This window comes from Eucalyptus grandis, chromosome 8 (genome assembly GCF_016545825.1).
Source record: "Eucalyptus grandis isolate ANBG69807.140 chromosome 8, ASM1654582v1, whole genome shotgun sequence".
Taxonomy (NCBI): Eukaryota; Viridiplantae; Streptophyta; class Magnoliopsida; order Myrtales; family Myrtaceae; genus Eucalyptus; species Eucalyptus grandis.
The window spans coordinates 54837902-54862042 of record NC_052619.1 but is presented as its reverse complement, the minus strand read 5'-3'; the positions used below and the strand labels follow the sequence as shown (position 1 = coordinate 54862042).

Below are 24141 nucleotides of genomic sequence, written 5' to 3'. Positions count from 1 at the left end.
AGTTAATATTTACAGGGCATGGATATCAGCTTCAAATTGTACAACCGAGCAAGTTCCGAGGATCTCACATAAAAGGCTGTGTAAATTGACAAGATTAATGCACCTGACTATAGTAAACTAGCGTATCAATTTGACTTAGTTTTTTACCAGAAATTTATTCACCAACCAAAATCGTCGAAAGGGAATATGTCTTAACCAAATCTAACTCATGAAATAGATCAAAAGAAACCATGGTCCATTTCATGAACATTTTGCAGCCATCCATCTTCAAAATAGAAAGTGGTTGCGAAAAGCCCAGTAATTAACTATACAAGGGTGCAGGTTTCAAGTCAATTTGCCAAATTGTGATTCTAATTTAGTATAAAGAACACAATTCCAGGAAAACAATAATGAAGTCTGCTAAAAGGACCTAGGCCAATAAGCAATTTGTTTATGTTTCAGAGCTTTCTTGACAACATATTTGGTTGTAAATGTTTGACCTTTCAAGAACTGCACGTACTTCTTATTGGAAAATGTACTCCTTTGTAGAGCATGTCTTCTAAATTTTTCGAGAAGTGGACAAATCTCCTAACCAATGCTAGACATTGCATCATTTGAACCTCTTCAAGTTGAAACAGTTAGGCTTCACACATGTTATCCCCTTTCTGCAAAGCATTTAGACCCGATCAACTTAGATCGGGTATGGCAGGGCCTCCAATCAAGAATTCTTCCAAAGATTCTGGTAGTTTGCAATGAGCAAAATCCCCATTACTCCAATAATCTAGTTCAAGTGACTTCAACTTCTTCAAATGAGTCGGATTAAAGAAACACTCCCTTTTTAAGATCGAAGAGTTCTGGAATTTATAAATTTTTCAAACAATCAATGGCTTGAATCTCTGTTATTGCAGATTTTACCATTCTTAGTTCTGATAGTTTATTCATATTTGAGAGATTCATCGCCGTTCTCCTCCACCAGCAAGATTTAACAGATAAATAAGACAAACTTGAGGGAAGCCTTTGGAGGCGCAGCCAATTAGGACACCAAAGTTCTAGTCTTTTGAGTAGAGAAAGCTGACCAATATCTGTTGATCAGGTGGTTACAACAAAGAAACGACAAGGTCAAAGACTCCACTTTCTTTAATCTCACAATGCGCCATGGCATAGGATTTTCCACAAGTGGACAATTGTCAACGGGCAAACATCTTGTCAAATGGCCAAATACAAATCATTTAAACTAGTTAGGTTTAAGAAATCTGAAATGTGTCATCATTGATGAATCAATGTGTAAGCAGACGAGAAAGCCTTGGTATCGTCATGTTTAAATCAGTGTCAATTTCAAGATTCTCAAAGAAGAATATCTGCAAATGTCATTTATAGTTTCCAGTTGCAAGCTTTCACCTTGCTGCATCTATTTCTTCAAGCTTTTACAGCAACCATAAGGCACTAGGTACCTTTTCAATGGAACAATTATACGTCCTCACAACGTTCAAACTTTTCATGTTTCCCATCAAGAAGGTGGCTCTTTAATGCAGGTGTAGGAGATATCGAACTCAAGTAGCCATTGTAGATTGCCACTCAGTCCGAAGCCTCTGTATACATCTACATTCTTTCAAAGACGAGTATTCAAGGCTTGTAAGAGCTCCAATCGACAGGGGAAGTTGTGTAATTGTGGTGGTTCTGAAAGCCTCAATAGATATGCCAAGTGACCAATGGAAGAGATTATCTTCAGTTATAAACAATGTGAAGCACTAAGAATCTCGAGATCCATCAGCACTTGATACTTAGCGTCAAAGAATTCAGTAATGCCTGAATATCATAGATATTTCCCCAAGCGAATTCAACCTGTTTCTTCTTGTAAACATCATCAAAAAGGAAGAGAACTCTTTCACTAGATAGCCTATCTTTAATTATCTCGATCCTTTCATCAACATTACTTATTTCAGTCAATTTCCACTTATGGACACAAAAGATGAGTTAATTCTTTAAGTACTGAATGCCCTTGAGCTTTAAAGTATCACGTTTGTTAGAAAGAAAGCAATAGTACTCACAACCATGTGAAAACTATTGTAGATAATTTTGGTGAGACTCAATTGACATCACCGCCCATTTCATGAATTCCAACAATTCCTGTTTCTTGTGCTGTGAGTGCCTATCATACTCATGAGGAAAACTACCTTGAGCACCATTTTCACATCAAGAAGTCCATGAACTGATTTTGGCAGGCACTTCCGTGAACACTTCTTTAAGCACACACAATTTTTCACCCTGTCCAGACAAGCTCTTCAAGTGTTTCCTCGCAAAGTAACATTTGTGTACTGATAAGCAAGTTCTATTGCATGTCAATGAAGAGAACACACATCCAGATGAAGTGCAATATTAATTCTGTGGCCCCACAAAAAAGATTAATAAACAATCAGGTTTGCTTAAATAGCCCTTTTACCCCCCAAAAACATTATATATGATGATGCCACAAATTTCACAATGAATACCCCTGCCCTGCTCTGGAAACAAGTGCCAAACATTCAACTGAAACTTAACATCGAGTTCAACAGATTTGACAATTTCATCATTAGGCAATGACTTCCCTCCCTGATCTTCAAGTTTCTGTCTCTCAACAGATGGATGCACAAATTGCTGCCCCAAGATTGTGAAAGGGAATTGAGGCGACATTAAATGTCATCTTCATTTTCCTTCATTCGGTCTTCATTTGTACGGATGCCTAATTAGCCACAAACTCCCGCACGAAACATTTCGTAAGTTTCTCAAACTCTAAAACCTCAGCAACACTAGAAACCGGCAAAAAGCTGGTTGTTTGAGATGTCTCCTTCACAGTTCTTGTCAAACTTAAAACCTCGAGTCCTCTAGTACAACTTGAGGTGAATGAATGGGCTTCTATTACAGATAATCACATAGGCATAACCATTTCTAAAAGATGTAGGCGATAATGAAAATCACAAAAGAGTCCATTTACATGACTTTTGACCCCAGCGAGACTCATCATAGGTCCTATGCACCAGGAATACTGAAATATTAGCCTTCGACTATAAGATGATTTATGATACATCAGAGAAGCTAAGTAGCTCCTCTCTCCTGTCACAGATGGAAGTTTGCTGTGCGAACTGTCGATGCCGCTACCCAAGTGAAATCTGTCTTTCTTCATTTTATAACTTCTCCATAACATTTGCAAATCCCACTAAGAAGCACACCTTTCTTGGAAAATAAACTGAACATGAGCATATTAATACAGAGTGTCTATCTTCTTCACAATTGCATCAATGAGTTGATTATGCTGTAAAGTTCCAGGATGAGAACCATGGTTATATGACCTTCCAACACATATTCCATCGAATTGTTTACAGCATAACAAAGTTATCTCCAATGCGAGGCAAGGTTATCAACTTTGAAATATGTGAAGCAGCAAATTGACAAGTATCTCTAATAATTTGTTACATATCAAATAAAAACGATGCAATCAACATACATACCTCCAGCTGGGAAACATAAAAGCAAGGAGAAACCATCCAAGAAAAAATATAGCTAAAAAGCGAAACCAACTAGGAAAAGAGAACCGAATATTTGTACATAATTAACAACCCTTTGGTTGCTCCAAAAAAAAAAAAAAACAACCGTTTGGTTGTACGGAGGCATCATAACTTCAATGCCTTTATCAGATTTGCAAGCCATCAACTCGTGAAAAGGTAATTAAAAAGTGCATGTGAAACTTCACTGTTCATATCCGAGAAAGAATTACGTTGTTGAAAAGGGAAAACATTGGCTGTCAGATGAATTAACTTACCTCAATCCGTTTAAAGCTTGAACACGAGGGAACAATTTGTGGACGTGGATCAAGAAGCTTTCAAAAGATCGTGCACTCATTTGTCGTCTTCTTCCTCATATTCAGATTCGTCGTCTTCTTCCTTGTACTCGTCGCCTTCTCCCTCATATTCAGATTTGTCGTCTTCTGCCTCGCACTAGTCGCCTTCTCCCTCAGATTCAGATTCAGATTCGTTGTCTTCTTGCTCAGGTTCGTATTGGTCATCACTGTCTTCTTCCCCAAATTCGACTGACTTCTCCAAGCAAAGCGAAGAAATTGCCTCCACGTCTAAATTCCCGTAACACTTTATTCTAACCTTTTTAAGTCTCTTCAAACGTGACAGATCAGGCAACTCCTTTAAAGATCCACATCCCAAAATCTTCAATTCTTCCAAAGATTGTGGTAGTTCGCCTTGAATTTCAACCAGACTACCACATTCTAATACATGAATAAAACTTAGTTTGTTGAAATTACCTAGAGAAGGTAAAGACTTCACCCGTTGAAGATACCAAAGATCCAATTCTCGTAGGTTCTCCAAAGGATCACGGAATCGAATATCTGAGATTGCACAATCATGGATGTAAAGCCATGAAAGTCCCTTCAAATTTGATAGATCCCCCAGGGAAGATAATGACTTGCAACGGATCAACCGCAATTCTGATAAACTGGAGGGAAGGCTCGGGAGGCAACACAGCTTAGGGCAAACGAACTCAAGTTTCTCAAGTCGAGGAAGTAGACTGCTCATATCTGTGGGTAAGGTGGTCAAGCATTTGGAGTACAACTCCAATTTTGATAAACTGGAGGGAAGGCTCGGGAGGCAACGCAAATTACAGCACCGGAGTTCAAGTGACTTCAGTTGGGGAAGGAGACTTATACCATCTGTTGGTAGGGTGGTCACGTATTCAGAGTCAAAGAGCAAGGTTGATAAAGTGGAGGGAAGGCTTGGGAGGCAACGTACATGAGCGCCCTTGAGTTTAAGTGACTTGAGTTGGCGAAGGATACTAATAAGATCTATGGGTAAGGTGGTCACGTAATCAGAGCACAGTTCCAAAAACTCCAGTTTGCTTAAATTCTCAATCCACTGTGGCATTGGATATTCTTCCACGGGTCCACCAGATGCCCCACCATCATCACGTGGGTGAAACCCCAGCTTCAATCTCTCTAAATTAACCAGATTTGAGAGATCTGGAATAGTATCCATATACAATGCATCCAACTCTAGATTGATGAGACTTTCGGGAAGCCTCGGTACTTTGTCTATTTTAACCTTCACCAATCTCAAGATCCTTAGGCATCGATTTTCATAGATGCAATTGCCAATTTCCACATCAAAAGCATGCTTAGCTTCAAATTCTATTCTTTCAAGGGTCACAATCATCCAGAGGGCATAGGGTATTTTGCTTATGGCACTACCCATCATATTCAATACTTTCAAATTTTTCCACTTTCCTATAGAATCGGGTAGTTCTTTGATATTTGTATAAGATATATCCAACTTAATCAGCAATTCCAAATTTCCGATTGTATCCGGATCTCTACCCACCACTTTTGGGAGCCTCTGAAGTTTTGCGCATCCATCTAATTTTAAGGAAACTAAGCGTGTCAATTGACAAATCGAGTTGTCAATTTCGACTAAATTATAACAGTCAGATAGGAGCAAGTGTTCTAAATTTGAATGAGCAGAGAAGTTGGGGGTTCTCTCCAAGCTATAACAATCGTGCAAATCCAGAACTTTCAAATTCTTCATCACCTATGAAAAGAAAAATAATGCAAAAATTACTTTCGAATATGATAAGATGGAATAATGAGTGTTTTCTACCATAAAAGATACCTTCACGTGGCTCCATCCTTGCCAATCATGCGTAATGCCACTCATAAACAGATCGAGAATAACCACATTCTCCATATAGAAATTTGTAATCTTTAATTTTGTGGGAATATTGCGCCAAGAAAGCCATCGTAATTGTGGAAGGAGATCCGAATTCTCCAAGAAAACATTAGTTGGAAGAACATTTAATGGCGATTCATGCCAAAGAAGCCTCTCTTCCACATCAAAATAATTATCCGGACCATCTAAATAAGTCCCCCAACTTCTAACTTGAAGAAACCTTAGATCTGAAAGGTTCTTAAATCCCTCATAGGTAAAACGGAATTGCCCCTTGCGGTCAAACTTGAGACGAAGAGCTTCAACTTCTTTTTTTCCCTGTCCAAAGGAAAAATTTAAGAATAAAATGTTGAAGGGAAACGCTTCAAGATCACAATTTTAAGGGGTTGCGTATTACCATTCATCTAATATTAAAATAGCAAAAATAGTAATTGAGTGGGTCACAATGGTGCTAGAGAACACAATAAGTAACTACATTTTTAAAAAAGAAAATGTCCATAGGTTACTTGGAGATTTATTGCATGGGGGATTTTACCTCAGGTCTCCTTAGCAAATCCAATGCTTCTTTGGGATCCCACACCCTACTTTGATTCTCTATTTTCATTTTACTTTTTTCACGAACTATTTCTCTTCCGAGGTCTCTAAGTTGGTCGTGCATCCATACTATATTATCCTCTTCAATCTTTATCAAGGACATGTTCTGCAGAACTTCCATGGCTTCTTCCGGAAATTTAGATTCATCCCAAAAATAAATGACAATGTCTTCGTTATATCCGATGAAAAGACAAGCTATATCGAGGAATATATCTTGTTGTCGAACATCTAATGCATCATAGCTTATTTTCAACTTACTCCGAACTGCTGCATGAGGAACATTTTCCAACTTCTTTAACGTGAGATCCCACTTTTCCTTTTTAGTGCGACATAAAAGTGAGCCTATGACCTCAAGAGCTAGTGGAAGACCTCTAGCAATGCCTATTGCCCTCATGGATTGGCCGATATACTCATCCAAAGGATAATCTTGTCTGAAGGCATGTCTGCTAAATAGTTGAAGAGATTGATCAACATCCATCTCGCTAAGCTCATAACTGTAGTCCACTTCGGGAACATCAAGAATAGATTTGTTTCTTGTGGTAATAATAATTTTGCTCCCTCTGCCCAACCAATCACGCCTACCAATAAGTGCATCAATGTGATTCCCTTCTTCCGCATCATCAAGAAGAAGTAGAACTCTTTTATTAGACAACCTCTCTTCAATTGTCTGAGTTCCTTCATCAATGTCTTCTATATCTATGCATTTTGTTTTGAGAATGTCAGAGACGAGCTGATTCTGCAAGCATTGAATGCCTCTATTTTTTGATGTTTCTCGAACATCACGAAGAAAGCAACAATGCTCAAAGTTGTGTGAAAGATTATTGTAGATAAGTTTGGCAATAGTCGTCTTTCCGATGCCACCCATCCCGTGGATTCCTATAATCCGCGTTTCACTTGTTCCAGCACCTATCATTTCCATGATTGCATCTACGTGGTTGTCAACACTGACCAAGTGCTTTGATATGGCCAAGTAACGCTTTTTTTAACTCCCTCAAAACCTCATGGGAAACTTTTCTTGCGAACTCACCTTCTTTCCTTGAGTTTGTTGGACACAAAAGGCAATGAGTTAGAAAATTGCGTAAACATTAAACTAAGTTCTGACAAGACCAAATTAAATTTGAAATGTGTCACTTCAAGGATTTATTCCATTGTAGATGAATTAGCGTTGGTACAAAAATGAAGTGAACCAGAAAAAATGTCGCTTTGAATAAAATGAAAAAAACTTGGGCTTGTGCCATTACTTAGCATGATTTCTACAGTATAACTTCAATAACACGGAATTCAATTTCAACAAGGCTAACTCAAATCCCAAAAAGAAACCATATGAATTGCAACAAGTTTTAATAATCCAAGGTAGATGAGATGGAATGCTAAAGCATTCACCTGTTGTGCATGTTGGACAAATCCCTTCCGTTTAGAAATGATACTTCTTCGAGAGCAGCCTTCCACTCATGCATAGTCCCTTCATCATGTCGGTTTTTGTTTTTATGTAGATCAAAGGCCTCTTTATAACCCCCGGTTTGGTATCGTACCTCTGCAGGTGCCACATCATAGAAAATGGGCATAATTTTTTGTCCCTTTGTTTTCCTGCACTCGACCATCTTGACTAGCTCCTTGAGACACCATACACTAGAGGCATAACCTTTAGAAAAGATAGGTATTGAGATCCTCGATTGCTCAATTGCTTGGAGAAGTGCTGGGCCAAACTCTTCTCCCGTTCGGAGATCTTCATCATCCTTGTATGCACGGATTCCCATATCTATCATACTAGTCTAAAGGAAGTCGGCAAAACCTGCTCGAGTATCTGGTCCTCTGAAGCTCAAGAATACTTCATAGTCATGTCCTGATGAAGTAGCCACTTCTTGACCTTCTGTTGAAGCGTAAGTGGAAGAAGCGCCTCGTGCTGTTCCATCATTTTCACACGCGCGCCGTCTCTTTGCACTCTCCTCCGTTGATCTCGCTTGATCTCCTCTTCGAAAAAAAAGTCGAAACACGATAGCAACGAAAGCAGCGACAGCCAGAGATAGGAAAAACTCCCAAGCCATGAGATCTCTGTACTAAGAATGATTCACTGCGGCCTGTCAAAGCTGAGAAAATGCCAGGGTTCTTTTTAAACACCAAAAAGTGGGGCCCTTGGAGACTCACCTCAGATCTGGCTCCGATTGCGGCAAGGAGCTATCGAGGTGAAATATCGACGGGTCCTTCGCCAGGGGCTCAACGGAGGGAGCGATTCGCCGCGCGTGCCGAGACTGCGGTGATGTTTCGGCGGACGGGTTTGCGATGTCCACGCGCGCACCTTAAGCAGCAGCTCCGGCGGAGGCGAAAGCCCCGGCGGAAGGACTCTTTACCCGAGTAAATGAGAAGGACTCTTTTTTCTGAAAAGAAAGAAAACCAAATCCTTCTCTTATCCCACCACCGACACAACGCAATTGACGAAAGAACAGTGTAATTGCGGGATAAATAAAATTAGTGGAATTCGATTTCTAAAAATGAGAAAAAAATTAGTAAAATTCTAAAGGGATGGGGGAGCAATTGACTCTTTGCCCAACTGGCTCGAACTCGAGCCAAAATCACATGGCACTTGACCCAACTGACGACCCATCCGTCCTATTCCTCTGCTCCTCTCTCCCCTGTCAATTACATCCTGTCTTCTGCCGTTGCCGAAATACCCAAATGCCCTCTTCTTTTCTTTTTCTTTTTCGATATTAATTTTAATGATAAAATAGGCGGAGGACCTCTCTCTGTTGCTCTAACAATTGAGGGAATTAACTTATTCGAGCCCCAATACTGTGGCCATGCAACTACAGATCGTGGCCGCACGAGGCTAGTGACCTCTGTTGGTCGCAACTTCCATGGACAGATCATGAGTTTGGCACAAAAATAAAAAGAGACAAGGGCGTAAAAGACAACTTGGGCGGGCAAGGAGTTAACTCGCCTATGGATTGACGCCATGAAGGTAAGGATTCAAGATGTCAATGGGTAGTCGGTAATACAATGATGGCCATTGGCAGTTCTGTAAAAAAATCCTAACCTATATGTCCACTATAATACCAATTATCAAAGAAAAAAAAAATACCAATTATCAAAATCACGCACAAAATGGTTTTGTGCTTATTATTATGGGCTTTTTTTTATTCGATTTTGTTAAGAAAGATGTGCACTTCTTACTTAGTAAGAACTCACTCTCTATCAATTGAAGTTTGACAAATAAATTCAGGTTTTTTATGAGTAAGGTTAATAAGTATGCTAAAATTGATATAATAATTAATATGACCAAATCCCAATCTAACATTTAGCAGGTGAATATACATATTTATAAAATTAGGTATTATACAAGCGTGAAAATCTTGATAGTTTTCATCTTCTTTTAAAAGAAATCACTTTTGGAATAAGTGAAAGTTTTTCGGATCTCATTAGCCTAATATTCAAGAGATTAGAACTTTCCACTTGCTTATAAAAGATGTCATGAAAATTAAATTTTATCGCAGAGGATATAAACTTTTAGTTCAATATTAAGATGTGATGAAATCTTAATTGTTTTCTATACTATCCTAATCTCTCGACATTATCAAGTCAATTTAGATAGAGGAGAGTGACCATTTTGTAGATTTGACAAATAAGATCTCAATAATGATTTTTATGAATTTAATTATGAAAAAAAAAATTACTACCGGCAAAGAAGGGGCAAAATAGGAAGGAGCAATTATGAACCTTTATTCTAGCATGCTTTTTTTTGACTAAAATGCTGCAGACAGCACAAAAGGCATGCTAAGAGCATAAGTGCCCTTCTTTTTCTTTATGTCATTACTTTATACCTCTCCATTATCACTTTGCTTTATACCTTTCCATTATACCTCTCCATCTTGCCGATAGTTTCGCCGTGGATGATAGTCATGTTCCCAAGAAATGGCTTTATGCTAACAATTATGGATTTTTTTTTTCAATTTTGTTCAAAAATATGTGTGCTAAAATTGATATATTAATTGATATAATCAAATCTTAATTTTACATTTAGCAAGACAATATATAGATTTATGAAAATAGATGCTATACAAGCGCAAAAATATAGATGTTTCTCATTTTCTTTTAAAAAATCACTTTCAGAAAATGTGAAAGTTTTGCGCATCTCATTAGCCTAAAGTTTTATACCATGGAAAAAGTGCGTAGTTTTATGCCATGGCTATTTTGTCAGAAGAGAGTAGCTTGCCATGGTTGTGACCCTTTCGGAATAGGGAGCAACTGCTACTCTGTTCCCTTCTAAAAACAACCACATTTGCCAAAGACAGGACAAGTTTTTCTAACAAGCCTGCAACTACCATGGCAAATACCTTTTATAACTTGAAACAGAATCAAGAATGGAAGAAACATAGCAACATTTGCTCCTCCTAAAAAAATCGAATTCTTGCTAAAGTTCAACTTTTACCAAATTTGAGAACCCAATGTCTACGTTACCAAATCAAGAAATGTCAATGGAAACAAAACGAAGAATTTAGCACGGCAGACAGAAGTTCCGTCAACAAATCTTCTCTTTTTCTAGTTGTAAAGAATTTGGCACCATTTGATTTCTAGTTGAAATGGTGAGAGGCGGACAGACAAAAGTTCCATCAACAAATCCCATTAAATCATAACCAATGAGTAGCGCCTGAAATTGAGCACGCCAAGAGAGATAATTGGCAACAGAGAGCTTGAATGGTAATTGGACAGCAGCTGAGATTAAGATCAGACCATTAGGTGGAACTATTCCGATGGAAACAGAACTAGAATTCGAGGTGGTGTGAGCTAATTCTGAAGGGACTTCCATGGCTAAAGGGTGTAGAAGATTGCAAAAAAAAAAAAATGCAGAATAGTCGGATCAAAAAGCTCTTAGGAGCATAATTGCTCTAACACCATGTAGAAGCTCACAATTTGTGGATGATTTTTCATATCACATAATTTACAGATTGTACACACTTATACGAGAGAAGAAAAAATACAATCTTTGACAGAGCAAAAATCATGGAATACCAACTCATCTACAGTTGGTATGCTAATATGAAAATAAAAAAGATATCAAAAAGATTTCATATTCAAAAAATAATATCAGGAAAAGATTTCATATCTTAACAAAGCGGACCCTTCCCAACCCAAGTCTTCTCTTTTTCTCTCCACTGCCGTAGCGCAATTGGAAGAAGAATAGTACAGTTGAGGGGTAGATAAATTAGTGGAATTATATAGGTGGAAGCAATCGAATGCTCTCGGTGACTAAAATAAGATAATAAAAGAAATTCTTCTCGTTCTTTACATATTTTTGCATTTTAATTATCTTGTCTTTATGGGTTACTTTAGACTCAAATGGCCATGAATTGTAAATATAATCTTCCATAGCATCTTTTGACAACACGTGTCTCGTCAAATGCCCAGTCACTTGCCCGTAGATTGCAGGAATGACTCTGCAAGAGGCATACTTGCGTCTTTGCCTGTATACATAATTTTAGTGTCACTTTCCCCGTTGGGGTGTCCAATCAGGGCTACTTTGGGGAAAACAACACCCGTTTCTTTTCGGTGTCCCCGAATCTGAAAAATTGCGATGGAAGTTTGGGAAAATATGGCCATTTCAATCGGACCGTGGGGGCTGGGGATCCATTATTTTGGGGTTGGCCGTGTGGAAAGGGTACGGCCTCTTTGTTCTAACGTCCCCACAGTTGTTCCGAGAAAATCTCAAAATGATTCTAAATTTATTGCATGGATGGATGTCAATTGAAATTTAAATATTTTAATTATGTTAATTTAGTACTAAACATTTTTATCTAGAATCAATTTAGTCATTTTGACTAATTTTGATCGAATATTATTATGATCGTTCTATGCGGCACGGCCAATGTTAAGGTAAACTTCTTTTTTCAATAATTTTTATTTTTTTCCTATTTTTTTCCACATCTTTCTTCTAGTGCCCAATGTCGAGCGAGGGCTGGTCTTACTCGAGTGAGGGTGGCCATTGCCTCAGCGATGGCGCAAGGCTGTCAAATTCAGCATATGGATTGGATTTACAGTTCTCTTCACTTCCTCTCTATTCATTGAGCCAGTATTTGCCCAATCACGAACCCAACTCATGCACCAATGGAGCTGGTGGATTTTTTCAAAGGTTCGTAAGCCCGGGTTGATTTAGCATTCCATTGCGACGCGTTTATAATAAACTTTTTTCTACAACATCAGAAATTCTAAATTTGTACCTGTGTGAAATATTTGATTTTTGATTTTACAAAAAGAATAGTTTAGGATAAATGTTTTATGATAAATATAATTTAAGATTTTTAATGATTTTTTCCTTCGTTTTTTTCTTATTAATTGGCTCCCGCTTCGTCACACGCGATATCGTCACTCCCCCATGTGACCACCGATCGCTAACAGCTCTGCGCTCCGCGCTCCTTCTACCCTAATCCCGGCCCTTGTCCTTTTCCCCTTGCTTCTCTCTCTCCCCTGTCATTTGCATTTTGTCTTTTGCTGCTGCCAAATTACGCGGATGCCCTCATTGCGAGGAATTTCCTTTTTTTTTTTTTTTTTTTTTTTTGGTATCGATTTTAAGTGCTAAAAGAACTGAGCGAACTAACTGAGTCAAACCCCGACGCCGCGGCCATGCAACCACAGATCCCAGCCCATGCGAGGCTGACGGCCTTTGTCGGTCGTGACTTCGGGAACATAGGTTATGAGCTCTGCGTGGAAAGAAAAGGAGACGATGGCTTGGAAGACAACTCGAGCGGGCAAGGAGTTGACCCGCCGCTGGATCGACGCATGAAGGGAAGGGTTCGTGATGGTGATGGGTGGACGGCAACTCGATGACGGTGAGCGTGCGATTCCATCAAAAATCCAAAGCAATGCCAGCTATCCAAACTGATTTAATGCCATGAAAATCCGAAACTTACAAATAACCGAAAAAATACATTCCATCAAATTTTGGTCCAAAATAGATGTTGAAAATCCAACCTAACCCCTGTTCGGACAATGATGAGCTTAAAAATCCGATATGGATTTGCTGTCACTTGGAAAAATTCCATAAAAAGTCTTTACTTTACCGGTGGGACACCAATTCTTCAAAAAGAAATATTACTAATTACTAATACTACTAATGACCAAAAAGCAGCTTCTGTTACAATTTCATCTAAGACTGTCGGTAAAAATCCAATGTGACGGCATGCATGAACAATGGCAAGTAAACAGAGCTAATGTAGATCTGATGTGACTTTAGTATAGTCCAAAGTGACTTTAGACAACATGTCAAAGTCCAATTTTATAAAAATTTGGAGTTAGTGATTTTAAGAGCCCTCGGAGTGAGATAATCTATGAAACGAGCTTACTTAAAACTCAATATGCAAAATACTACAATTTCAGCTTTAAGAAGTGTGGAATGGAATATGTTCTTGCTTTGCTTTTCCTTTTCTGCTGCGCCCTTGAGACTTCACATTCGTCCATCTTCCTTTTTAGAATTGCACTTTTGGTCTACTCATTTTTGGGATAAGATAGCATGTATGATCCAAGAGTGACAACTTTATAAAAAAAAAAATTAAAAAAAATTTAAGATTGAAGTTATTAATCGTGATAAGTTAAAAAAGCTCGATTAGCAGCAAGCAATGATTCACAGCTTACACTTCCACGTCTAAAGGTGTTGTCCTTAGCTTCTTCTGTTTCCTTAGTCCATCTTCAAACGCTAATTGTGCATACACATAGTGGCAGAAGAAAAAAAAACAATGCTTTCCATCTCTGCCCATTAGATAACAGTTTTACCTCATCATTAAAGAGAACAGTGTCTGTCAAGTATAAAATGAATATTTCGAGGGAGGAGACCAAATTCAAGGTTTGGGCTTTATATTAGTGTATATAGATAACATACAGGACTTCAATAGAACTTCTTTCAACCATAGAAATTTAAAAATTCTAATTCCACAACGTTTGCAATATCTATATAGTGCCGATAATCGCCTATTTAATCTTTTTGATTACTATCATTCTAAAAACTACTTTTACTTCAAATATACTGGGTTTATCTTTATATCATGAGTTCAATAATTTTGAATTAACTTGTATTTTACTATATTTTAATAGGATGAGTAGCAATAGTAAGGGTTTTTGTATAAAGGAAGTCTCGTCTCTTCAACAAAAAAACTGTGCTTGGATCTATTTGCTGTGGGCCAAATATAAAAGATAAAAATAAAAATAAACTTGCTAATGATGTTTAGAAGACCTCTGGCAAGTCTTTTTTTAATGGTTTGATTAATCTAATTGAAGCAGTTGGTAACCGGAATCAATGAAAAGAAATAAAACCATATATAAATTTATAATTCATTGAGCAGGAATACTAAGACACACCTATAGTCGGTGTATAAGCAATGAAGAGAAATAAAACCCAAGATAAAAGATAAGTGCTGTTATGCGTTAGAAAGGGGCCAAGATAAAAACTCTGAATTGATATGTCAAATTTAAGATATGAACATTCTCCTACAATATCTAGATTGACTTGATAAAGTTGAAAGAAAATTAAGATTTCATCATGTCTTACTACAAAACTTTATATTCTCCATGAGAAACTAAAAAATTGTGTTCATTTTTTAAAAGCAAGTGGAAAGTTCGAGTTCATTTTTTATAGCTAAAGAGTTCAGGAAATTCACTATTTTCAAAATGAATTTCTTTTTTTAAAAGAACATGAGGAAGTGTCCACATTTCTACGCTTGTATACTATCTCTTTTCATCAATTCATTTATTTACTTGCTAAATGTAAAATTCTAATTTGGTAATAATATCTTTGATATTGATTTTACTATATTCAATAACATTACTTGTAAATTATCTGGACTTATTCATCGAACTTCAAATGATGAAGAGCAAGTGTGTGCTGAGTAAAGGCACACAATTTTGGGAACAAAATTGAAGAAAAGCCACATATTGCCAGTGAAAAATAATTAAAGTCGTCACTAAATAAAATATGTTGCGCGAAACGGCAAAAGTAAGTTATTATACAAGTCCTCATTGAAAATCCACTCGAAAATATTGAAATTGTGGTCTGAATGATATATCAAATACTGTTGGCAAAGAAAAACTTATCAAAATAATTAACCCATCGGTTTGATGACAAGTACAAAACCATTTCTTGAGAACTTGTAATAAAGCTAGGTTCAATGAGAAGCGACAATGAAAAGAAATAAAGCAATAAAGCAAAGAAAGAGAAGACGGGTCCTGCCAGTGTTGAAAAGAAACCCATCGATGCTTTGGCGCCCTTTGTTCTGTCGGCAAGATTTTAGTTAAAAGAAGACCGCAAAGAAAAAAGAAACGCGAAGAGGATGCATTTCGTTGGCAAGACGTTGTTCATAATTGCCCCGTCCTGTTTTAGCCCCCTTCCTTTCCCGTTGCCCGATGAATTTCTTTTCACAGTTACGTTCATGAAAAAAGAGGGGCGAGTCTGTACAGTGTCGGGGGTAGCATGGCTCGGTCACCGATGCTTTAGCGTGCCTTTGTATTGTCGACGGGACTTCAGTCGAAAGAAGCCCGCAAGGCAAAGAATTAAAAACATGAGTATGCACTTCAGTGGCAAAAAAATTATTTATTACTGCTCTTTCTTGTTATGCTCAATCATAATATAGTATGAGACATGAATTCTTAAAAAAAAAAAAATCTCCCAATAATAATTAATTATTTTATATTTAGTTTTTATAATTTAAAATAAATTATTATTCTCATGACTAATTAAGAACAGTCACATAAATATTCCTTTTTCACTATCCTCACTTTTGCTCCCACTACAAAACCATCTTTTGGGGACTTCACGCCATCATCCAGGGCGAAATTGGCCCCGAGAGAATCCAAGGAAAATCTTGTTACAGAAAGCAGACTGATGATGATAAGAAATAAAGCAATAAAAGCAAAGGAAAAAGAAGGTGAGTCATCCGAATATGGAAAAGACGATTACGCCAATGCTTTAGCGTACCTTTGTGTCGTCGGCAACATTTTTGTCAAAAGAAGCCGGTGGAAAAATTATTCAGTATTGATCTTTACCCTTTTTGCCCCTTCTTTTTTGGTTACAACGTGTATTTTCTTTTCATAATTAAATTCATGACAAATCGTCGTTGAGAGATCTTGTAGTACTCTACCATCTTCACTTTCGTTCGGACTACAAGTCTACAATCACCCCTATTGTTAATAGGCTTAGCCTGAAACAGCCGCTCACGGGCTCGGGCCCAAGAGGGCTGGATTGTGTTATGTCTGGGCCTGCATGGCCCCGGAATTTGTTAGGCTGCGTTTGATGACGTTCCTGGAAATAAATATTTATGTTCTTTTATTCTTTAGAACAAAAATGGAACATAAATGTGTTTGGTATTTTTTTTCCTAGGAACAATAGATTTGGAACAAAAACAAAAATAAAAACAAAATTGTTGCTTGTTTCCGAAAACAACTCAAGAATCAAGTTTTTCTTCTCTCTTACTTTCTTCTCTTTCTTTTCTTTCTTTTTTTCTTCATTTCTTCTTCCCCCAGTTGGTTGCGCGACCTTGGCGATGGTTGGCAACCAGCTAGATGAGGCTCGGCGACCCTACTAGCCCTCAGCAAGGCACCCCCTGAGCCTCGCTATGGTTAGGCCAAGCTCGACCTCGCCTAGATTTGGCGAGGCCAAGCCTCCCTAGGTCACCATGAGGTCGGTGTCACCTGGCCTTGTGGTGGTCGGGTGAGGCTTGGCCTCACAAATATAGGCGAGGTCGAGCCTCATCCGACCTCACTTGGCCATCACAAGGTTGGGCCTCGCCCAGCTACGGTGAGGCTTGGGGGACCTCGCTAATGGTTGGTGAGGCTCCCTCGAGGCTGGCGACCTCATTGGCCCTTGTTTGGCTAGTCATCAACCGATTATGGCCAAGGTGGCGATCGGCTAGAGGAAGGAGAAGAAAAGGAAAAAAGAAAAATATAATAAAATTATTGATAAATTAAAAGAGATTTTAAGTCACAAAAATATTTGAGATCGTACCAAACATATTTTTGTTCTTAGAATAGAAATTTTATATAGTTACCAAATGGCTTAAAATATTTATAAATTATTCTCGAAAGCAGAAATAGAAAAAAGTGTTTTTGGAAAAAAAATAGTTATTGAGAACAGAAATGTTATCAAATGTAGCCTTAATGTACATATCGAGAAACGTAAAAAAATGCTGAAGTTCTAGTCTTTTTGAAAACTTTGTTCAAAGCCAGAGACACATAAAATAATGCATGACTATGATATGTCAAATTCAGATTTTGAGGAATGAAGGAAAATTTAATGTGCAATTGTTGCTGCGGTATAAACACCAATAAGTTATGGTCTTGGTAATGAACAAAAAATATGTGATGTGAAGTAGGAAAATAAACGAAGAAAATAAAAAGATGTTCTAGAATTTGGAGTAAAATTAAGAATGTTATTTATTTATTTTTTTGACGAGAAGAATGTTACTTCACCTTTGTCTTGAATGCAATATTTCTGAATATTTATGAATTATGTTTTTATTTAAGTGTATGTTATCAGAAATAGAGAAAAATAACCAAGCATATATTGTCAAATTGCGTGATCAAAAGTATTATTCTTCGAAGCTTATAACAGTATCCCCTCTATTTTTTTTTTTATTTTTTATTTTTAAAGTAGTTCTTTTTGTTCCTCTCATTTTTCCTTTCCAGCCAATAACTTTTGTGTGTACTATTACATAATCTTTATGATCAATTATATCGTTCCCTTCTAATATTGTTAGCAAAAGTGTACCCACAATACGAAAAGGTGTTATTTAAAAGATTTGGCACAATTCTCTTATTACAAAATATTCAAATTACTAATGAATTGAAAAATATTATTCACGTATAAGAAGAAGTTGTATCCGTGAATTTGTGGAAAGATAAAACTATGTCCCTTTTTATAAGATTATCTATAACTTATGAGATATAAAAGATTCAAACTTTAAAATCTAAATGCATGATAAATAAAGTAGAATTATTAGTTTGTGCATTTGTGCATTGATAGGAATATTACAAAATAATTGATCGAATATGTTTTGGGGGGGAAAAAGGATAGTGATTCTGAAAGGTATAGATATTAATCTTTAGTGAGCTAAAGAGTTTTGAATATCAATAATTGATACAAGTTTTTCTCCTAACCAGAGGAGGCATATAAATATTATGTATTAGTACCAAGGCGCTTGGCCCACTTAAACCGAAAAAATGAATTTAAAAAGGAAACTTACTATGTTTATGAAAATTTATTTACAGAAACGGTGGTGCTAGTTCTACACCTTCTTTGATTAAAGGCACCCTTTTTGTAGTTAACTTTGGAAAATGTCTATCCGTGGTCACATATAACTTCTTCCTAGTTTGTCTTTGAAATAAAGAGAATACTCTAGCTTCATGATGTTGACGTTGCACTCCAAGCGTTACGGCGTCACCACCCTGACTACAACTCCCACGCTACTAACTCCCACTACCAAATCTAAACAGGTGAATCGCGTGACCTGATTCAAGGGTAACTAAGATTTGGTAGAGACTAGAGTTACGTCTAATTTTAATATGCTCCGTAGCGATTGAAAAACAAGGAGGGGGGCGGTGGGCCGGGGTTGGTAAGCCTCTCTCCTGTCTCGCCTAATTTCTCTTCGACGGTTCAAGAGTGCAGTTCTATCTTGGAGTCGATTTGCCGGTGGAAAATCAACAACATCATATAATCATGACCAGCAAGCATGATGACCTACACTATGAGTAGTTTCCCTTTTATTTTTCCCCTCTTTCAATTTTTTTAGGTTCTCTCAGTTTGATTACTGAACGTTGCTGAAGACTAGGAAATGTCGATGGGCTAGAAGTGGAGTCCTATAAAATCCATTCTCGAGCCAGGAGGATTTTTTTCTGACTATTGAGTGCTGCTGTTGAGATACTGCTACGCTTCTATCCATTAGATTTAATGATTTGGGTCATTTTTTCTAATTAAGCTAATGTCAGAACAGGCACGTTTGGTGACTGGGCAGCTTCAGGGGGTTTGTCTTTTCCATGTACTTAGCTAACACGGTTTTGGACTGTGTTAGGGGGTAATCTGGGCTTAAATGTCTATCAATTGATGAACTAGTCTAAGCCACGGGTTGCATGGAATCTCCTTCAAGTCTTGTGCACAAGCTATTTTTTTTTTCTCAATTCGTTGAAAAGGATCGCATCTTTTACCAGATTCATTGTTATGATTCAATTACATCACAAGATGACCACATTCATTAACCAGGTGACTGATTTGAGCTTGATTTCTGAGTTGGAACTTTCTCTATGATTTGATTTCATGAATTGAATATGCTACGAGTGACAATCGAAATATCCAACATGTAATTCTGTTTAACAAATAGGGTGCTGAGAAATAAACTAGACAGTAGATTGACAGCACAGCCTGAGATTCCTTATGATTATGGTTAAAAAGAATTCAATCCGGTCCCAATCCTTCAATTTAATTGCTCTTCTAATTAATTCACATGCATAATGAATCAACCACAACCTCCTGCACATAGACATAGTTCTGTTAACTATATGTGGAGTTGCTTCTACTTCACCAGAAAATCACCTAGTAACGTCTCCGTTTACAGTCACAATACAGATGTTGGACTGCAAAAGTCTTTATACGGCCTTCAAGCATGAGAACTCATCAACTTGTAATTCAATCGCGTCAAAGCCATGCACGCTGCCTCGAGAGCTTGCAGACTCTACCGCATTTTCAAGCCTCCCATTCATCTCAGCTCAGCCGGATTCGTCACTCCGTATGATCACCAAGTCACAGAATGTGCTCAAATTTGTGTCAAAGCATGTCAAAATCACAGCTCCTTCTCCTCTACTGCTCAGTCCCTCGATTTCGCAGATAGCATGCTTGTTGTCTATTAGAATTTTCTTTTTTGCCAATAGGGAATCTCAACGTGGATTGTAGATGCCAGAGTGATGGTTCTTTGTTAGTGGGGGCCTTTTTTAGGTTGAGTTTGATGTCTAGACACGGGGGTAAAAGGAATTTGATGATCGATGAAGAAGTCAGAGTAACTCGTTCGAGGGATGCATGGCTGGTGCAGGGAAGTTGAAGCGGAGAGTATATAGATCAGAAATGATCATGCTGTCAGGGATTGTGCTTGTGAATATAGAGATGTATCTTTTTATTGTTGTCATTGTGTTTGCTTTGTATAAATTTGATGCTGGAGACATGATTATGTAATAGGAAATTAATGACGTTGAATTGTTTCTTCTAGTTGAATGCTTCATGTTCTTAAATGTCAGTTCTGGGTTGAATTATTTCTTGTACTTGTTGATGCAAAACGGAGTTGCATTTTCGATGGCAGTAAAAGGTTTTAATATGATGTTGAAATTCACTGGGCCAGTTCATGGCAATAGATTGCCTGCAGCCCCTTATTCAATAATGTCAAGTTTACCATGTTGTTCTGGAGCTAGTGCTGAAAAGGAGGAACCCACCGGTTTTTGCTTTCTTCAATAAACTGTGTGGTGAGCTCTCTTGACGAATTGTGTTATTCTTTGATATTTAATTCTTATAATATTATGCAGAAATCATGAAGGAGATGTATTGCGAAATTCTTGAATCCATCGATCCGAAAAGAACAATGGCTCCAAATGCATGGACGCGGTGCGTGATTGAAAATTACAAAAACGGAGGATATTACGCTTCTTGTTGATGTCTTGTAAAACCTAAGCAGATTTGTTAGTTGACTTCTTGCTCCATTTGAGAAGTAAAATTCTGATCTTTTAACAGTGGATAACCAACCTCTTTTTTTTTTTTCACTACAAAGATTGTTGAATCTTTGAATTCATGGAAGTTTTTAATTGCAACATGGATGAAGTAGTAACATGTCACGTGTAACATGCTCAAGAAAGAGTTTTTCATTTATAATTTTATGAAACCGCATTTTATTCAAAGTATATATAACATTGTTAAATGTGTATGAACGTGTCTTGTGGGAGTAACACATTAACTTGCTCGACGTGCTATGATGTGTCTAAATTGGTTACGTCTTTATATTTCATGTACTAACTTGTTATCTTATTTATGACTTGGGCAATGTTAAGCTCGATCCAACTTAATATGTGTCATACGCTAGTTTTGTAAGTTGAATGAGCCTCAGATTTCTTGAATGACACCTCTACTTCAAGTTAGTTATTTCATTATTGAAGCTCAGCAAAAAGCGTTTACTTTGGGAAAAACATATTTTAACAAATTGATAAATTCATTAGTTATTCGTTCGAGTTAATTCTTAATCAAACTGCATTTCATAATGTGTCTCTTGTCAGGAGATTACATCAATTAATCAACATTTATATCTCTTAATCCTTATTTTGCCTAAGCATTTAAATTGCCGCGGCGCACTTCCTTGATGATAGAAACCAGGGCTGACAAAATTGCAGGTAAAGGCCTTGTGGAAGCGTAACGTCTATGATATTATATCAAGTGATTTTCTTTCGTTTTGGTTTATTTGCACATTTCTTCTGTTAACTCGGGGTATCGAAATGCAGCTTTATGCTAAATAGCACAAAGGTGCTACACTCGTGCAGGAAGTAATGAAGCTCTTGAAAAAGAACGACTTGTCATTGCAACCCGGCACGGCCGATACTGTTTTCAGCTTCACTTTCATGCCGATCATCCTGCTTCCAAGCTGTTTATTCTGAAAAGGATGTTATTATTATCACGTAGTACACCATTAAAGCACTTAACTGTTAACCATGCGAAAGATAATCAAATATGAATAAAATCAACTAGTTCTTTATTATTATCATTTTGTCTGCATTGCTGCTCTCAATTTATCGGTTTACTCGTGCTATTGACATCCTTCTTCCTACGGAAAAGTTTTGAACCCATTTGTTATGATCCAGACACTTGGGTTTTCCTCGCAGAGCATTCCAAGAGATTTGTCATGGATTGCAGTGAAATTGCAGAATTCAACTAATCCAGCAAGAACGGCGCAGGCGAACGTCGAACCTCATCGTCGTCCTCCTCAGCCCCGACATTATCGTCGGCACCGCAGGCCGCGGCAGCATCATCCTCTGCGGGCGGGGCGGTCCGACGGGCCTCGAGCCCCTCGTCATCGACCGGGCTCGTTGAGCTGCTGCCACCGCTCCTCGGAGCCGTCGGGCCACGCCCGCTGCTCCGAGAGTTTCACCACGGCGGTGCTGAAAGCCTGTTACGGCGGCGACTGGCCGATCGATCGGTCCATCGAGGTCGTCGGTGCTTGCTCTAGAGAGAGAGCGAGAGAGGAGAGAGAGAAAGTGGGAGTGGGGATGGTGAAAGGATGGTAGCCGTTTCGTTTTCATCTGAACGGATGTCCGAACCTGGGAGGAAGCAGTAGAGGAGGGGTCGCGCTTTGCGTATTTTCTGTTTGGAATTGTTTTTCGCTTTTCAGTTTCGTTTTTGTCTTGGTTTTAATTTTCCTTTTTTTTCTTTTTTCGATTTTGGTTTTATGCCAGTGGTGCGAAAATTTCCCGCCAGGCGGTGCGGGCGAAATGTAGGAAGTGTACTTTCGTTCCCCTCCGTGGAAATTGAAGCCACCGCCTGGCTCACGGCCAGATGGATCCCGGCTGGAGCTGGGGTTGATCTGCCCGAGTCATGATGGGTTGTGAATTTTTGTTTCAATAGATAAAAAGAGTAGGATGAGATGATCATCCATCACGAAATATTTTATTTAAGTTATTATTAATCAATCCACTTGTAAGTATATAAATCACATAGTAATTTCATCGGCATGCCAAAAGTCTAAAAAATCTTTCCACATAATGCAGTAAACACTTAAGATACTGACCGGTTAAAAGTATGCTCATAACATAACAATTCATGAAAAACGCTATAATTCTTTAATCACTTGGGTGAGTTGGAATCTTTTCATGTTCAATTTTTTTTTTTCATTTCTTTAAAGTGAATGAGTAGTGCATGAGCTTGGTAAGAAAAATTAAGCCATGTATAAAATTGTTCTATCTTTGTACCTTTTTAAATATCCCACTACAAATATAAATTCATGAGAGCCACCAAACATAGCGCCTATCATACATTTGGGTTCTTATTTTATATTTATCAAAAAAATCATTCATGCTCTTTGTTCTTTAAAAATGTATCATGATTTTTGTTGTCTAAGATCATAAACTCCATTTACTTTGCACATAACCAATGAAAAAGCCCAATGATTTTTGTTCTCAACATTCGCGGACCTTTTCTTCTATTCCTCATTCATTTATACGTAGATTCAATGTTGACGATCGTATTGCTAACGTATTCAATTAGAGAAATTATGGGAAGATAATGATAGAGTTATGGAGTGTGACAGAAGAAAGTGCTATTAAAGCACAGAGGCTTTTTATTGCTAATGGTGTACATGTAATTCTCATGTTAAACTAATATCGATAGTGTAAAATTATATAGTGCAACATTGTAATTTTGTTTTTTCTTTCTAATTTCAAAGGGGGTTTTTTCACTTAAAAACTTCGCTTGTCATCTTTTTTTATTTTTTCTCTTCAACAAATTGCGTTCCTAACAAGATAATGCCACAATTTTCAAGAAGGCTATAAGTTTCTACAAGGTTATAAGTTCGAAACACATTCGCATTATAAATAGGTCGGAAATTTTAGACAAATTGTCTTGACTCAAAATACTATAAGTACATTTAACTAAAAAGGAAAATAAAATATTGCATCCAGTTCAACATAAGTATTTAGAGAGCATTCAAGAATCTATACATAATAGCAAGTCGTCTTTTTAAACTCTCTTTCTAGCCTGAGAGAAGAAGATTTCATAATTTGCAGTTAAGCTCAACTTATGAGTCACTCAAGTTTAGTACATTCTATTAAAGTTTGAATAATTTGAGTTTGAATTAAAAAAATATGACTAAAAAGCTTTCCA

At 37.5% G+C, this 24141-nt stretch overlaps 1 protein-coding gene across 3 annotated transcripts; it reads right to left on the bottom strand.

The window, feature by feature from the left end:
- Positions 1-2855: 2855 nt before the first annotated feature.
- Positions 2856-8694, bottom strand: LOC120286628 (disease resistance protein RPV1-like). 3 transcript variants are annotated; one of them, XR_005545277.1, is made up of 5 exons: positions 8418-8694; positions 6214-8324; positions 5625-5996; positions 3776-5543; positions 2856-3185 (listed from the first exon to the last, which is right to left on the bottom strand). XR_005545277.1 is itself a non-coding variant. In XM_039298956.1 (4 exons), exons 2-4 carry the CDS (start codon positions 7189-7191, stop codon positions 3951-3953), a joined length of 2943 nt encoding a protein of 980 aa, XP_039154890.1. In that variant the 5' UTR covers positions 7192-8329; positions 8418-8694; the 3' UTR covers positions 3371-3950. The 3 variants fall into 3 exon arrangements, 2 of the variants coding, with proteins under 2 accessions (XP_039154890.1, XP_039154889.1); XM_039298956.1 differs by lacking the exon at positions 2856-3185 and having other exon boundaries at positions 3371-5543; positions 6214-8329; XM_039298955.1 differs by lacking the exon at positions 2856-3185 and having other exon boundaries at positions 3371-5543.
- Positions 8695-24141: the final 15447 nt, after the last annotated feature.